This window comes from Merops nubicus, unplaced genomic scaffold, assembly GCF_000691845.1.
Source record: "Merops nubicus isolate BGI_N331 unplaced genomic scaffold, ASM69184v1 scaffold44539, whole genome shotgun sequence".
Lineage (NCBI taxonomy): Eukaryota > Metazoa > Chordata > Aves > Coraciiformes > Meropidae > Merops > Merops nubicus.
In genome coordinates, this window is record NW_008631145.1 from 15735 (window position 1) to 18875 (window position 3141).

A 3141-nucleotide genomic window follows, 5' to 3' on the forward strand; every position below is an offset into this window, starting at 1 on the left:
AGGGATTTCCACAGGGCTATGGCACCCCTCCACCATTCAGTAAGTGACCCCCCCGAGCTGAGTGCAGTCCAGCACCAAACCCACACTCCAGCTTTCACTCCTCTTTCTCTGGACTTGCATTATTTCCACCCCCCTTTCCCCCCCTGTTTCATCTGTCCTTAGATCTCTTGCCTAGATTGGGTATTCTGAGCTATAATTAACTGTGTAAGTGTTTTTTTGTCTGTGAGATGAGTTATTTTTTTCTTGGGTGTAGTGATCCTTGATGTTCTCTAATTGAAGTCTGTTGCTAAATGAATTCAGGTTTGTGTACCCCTATTACCACATCTGAGAGAAAAGTTAGAGATGACTGGGTGGTGACCTGGGCTGGACACAGGCTTGGATTTTTGGAGAAGCTTAAGGAATTAAGGTCACAGCTGGCATTGGAGATGTAAATAGGATTTTGGCCCCTACCCCTCAGGCCAGCTTTTGCAAAGTCTAGTCACAGACCTGGTTTAAAGAAGGTGGAAAATAGCACCCAGTTATCTGGAGTTGCTTATTCTGCTGTGAAGGAACCATTTGTTTGGGATCTCTTGGGTTTTTTTTTCCCCTCTCCTCAAAAGATCTTGACTAACAGGACTTCCTCCTCGTGCCTCTCACATGTGAGCACACACTGTGGTCCCCAGTTCAACTTTGTCCCTTTCTCTCTTCTGGTTGCTGACGTGGCTGCAGCCTTCCTTTTGGGGGGGAGACCTGTCATGTTGGTGGCCATCAAGGTAGGTTGTTGGGGACTTCTGGCCACAGTGATTGCCAGAACATAGGAGTGAACTACTGTGTGGCCAGCTGTAGGTGACAGATGCTTTGCTTTTAATAGACTTCAGAGCACTTTTTTCAAACTATGTTGTGCTCTGAAATGAAGCAGGAGGTCAGGGTGGTACTTACCTGTGTCTTTTCACATGTCTTGTACTTTCCTGGTGTTTCAGGTTTTGGTTATGGTGCTCCTCCTCCTCCACCTGACCAGTTTGCCCCACCTGGAGTGCCCCCTCCACCTGCCACTCCAGGGGCAGCACCACTAGCTTTTCCACCACCACCACCACCATCTCAGGCAACTCAGGACATGAGCAAACCCCCAACTGCTCAGCCAGAATTCCCTTACAGTCAGTTTGGTAAGTAACCACGTGTAAAATACACTCAGGTCCATCTGTGTCCCCTTCCTGCTTTTCTGTTACACTTGGGTGGGAGGTCAGTGTCAGAAGCAGTTTCCCTGCTCCCTGGGATGGGGATGCCAGGGTTCAAGTGATCCTTAAATCATGTGGCTCTCTAGCCAGAGGGGGTTTCATAATCAACTCCAAAACCTTGTTTGTATGCTGTGGAGCAGCCTTCAGAGACTTGTGCCCTGCTAGGAGTAGTTACAAATTCACACTCTCCCTCAGTCTGTAGTAAACTTTTTTTTCTCCAAGAGCTTCACGGAGTTTGTGACCAACTCTAGTGCAGCTGACCTGGGTCAGCCTGGGGAGCAGGGGCAGCACTGGGGGTGGGCAGTGCAGGGGGAAGGACCCACCCCCCTTCCTCTGTACCTCTTTACAAGCCTGGGTCAGGAATGTGTAAAGCTTATTGTGCTGTGTAGAGGACTGGTTGAGGTAGCCAATAGATGACACTGATGTCACAAGTTTGAAGCCAGGCAGACAGTACTACCAAAAAATGAAAACTTGCCACAGATGAGTGCTTGTGCTTCTGAGTGAAACCTCTGCCTCCTGCTGTGGGGGCTGAGGGGTTCTCACTGAGCTCCTCCACTCAGCCCTGGGCTCGGGCACTGTCTGTGGCATGCTGCCTTTTTTTTCCCCCTTTGAACTTTTTTGCATGAATTAGGCCCGTGGGTGAAGACTGTGCCCTCCTTGGACAAGTTCTGTGTGTGTGTCAGTGCCCGTGGAGGCTGTTACAAGATGAATGCTTCGTAAAGTTACTGCAGGAGATACTCTTGGAAGCCCCAGAAATGTGAAACAGGCTCTGAAGGAAGATTAGCTTTTCAGATCTGTTCATAAAGCAAGCGTGTGTTCTCCTGTGGCTGATTTTGAAATGTCTTTCCATTTTTGTTATAAAAAGTTGCTTTCATATGTAGCTTTGCCTCTGCAACTCAAGAGGAAGTTTTTATCTTGCCAGAACTTCTGTTTGCAGACTCCTTCTGAAGGGAGATAGACCCTCAGACCCTCCTCAGTGAAGTACAGTCATTTATGTTCAGTAGAGAGCAAATATTTGGGTTGAGTTGGAAGCTTAGGAAGATTGTTTTCCAACATTGAGGAAAAAGTGGGGAGGGGGAATCCAGTATTTGGGGTGTGTGGTACCACTGGCCTCTTGTCTGTTGTAGGAAGCCACTTTGCCAGTGAGGAATTTCAGGTGATCTGTCTCTGAAGCATGTAAGGGAGGGAGGAGGAGGAGGAGGTGTGTGGTACTGCATTGTGAGGAGGAAGGCTCAGGAGGTTACTGCTTAAACCACAGCTGCAGTTAGGCCCTTGCCTCAGGAGTGCTTCCTGAGCCTGCAAGTGTTTTGAGTGCAAGGGACAGAGTCTTTAACTTGTTTAATGTGCTGCAGCAGCACAGAATCACCCCCCTGTTCACAAAGCTACCTGTAAAACCTTTTAAACTTGGTCAGAGCTTCAGCACTGGGTGTGACTGTAGATGGCTGGGTGGTGCTGCTGTACAGCAGGAGCCTCCCTGCTCTGCATGTATTTACATAAATGCATAAAGCTGCTGGGCTTTAGAGGCACCCAGTTATCTCACCCTGGCGTTTAAGGGTTTGTCCTGGCTCAACAGCATCTTAAACGCTGCTTTGTGTGCAGCCAGGGTGAAGGTAAACACGAGTCAGTGAAGCACTGACAGGGGTGTGTCCCTCACCCTGAACAGTGATCTCTGCACAGGGCTCTCTGGGGGTTCGTCACCCTGCTCTCCTCATTTCTTACTAGGGCTGGGTTCCTATTCTCAAGACCCTTCAGGCTACGCGCCAATACTTTGTTTACACTCTTATGGTCAGGCTGAGCAGTGAGAAGCCTTAGGTAGGTGGTGCCTCTTTACAACCAATGCTCTTCATGTGTCTGCCTGGGGAATTAACGTGTGGGGAATTAACGTGTGTTTCTTGCAGGGTCTCTGCTGAGGGGGGTGGGGGGGACG

At 49.1% G+C, this 3141-nt stretch overlaps 1 protein-coding gene across 1 annotated transcript in view; it reads left to right on the forward strand.

Moving 5' to 3' along the window:
• The window catches only part of DAZAP1 (DAZ associated protein 1), a gene marked incomplete at its 5' end in the record, with an annotated part of 17288 nt that extends 14272 nt beyond the window's left edge, over positions 1 to 3016 (forward strand). The window contains 3 exons of the mRNA XM_008947487.1: positions 3 to 39; positions 960 to 1142; positions 2937 to 3016. Coding sequence (XP_008945735.1) covers positions 3 to 39; positions 960 to 1142; positions 2937 to 3016 — 300 coding nt within the window. The remainder of the gene's footprint in view (positions 1 to 2; positions 40 to 959; positions 1143 to 2936) is intronic.
• Positions 3017 to 3141: the final 125 nt, after the last annotated feature.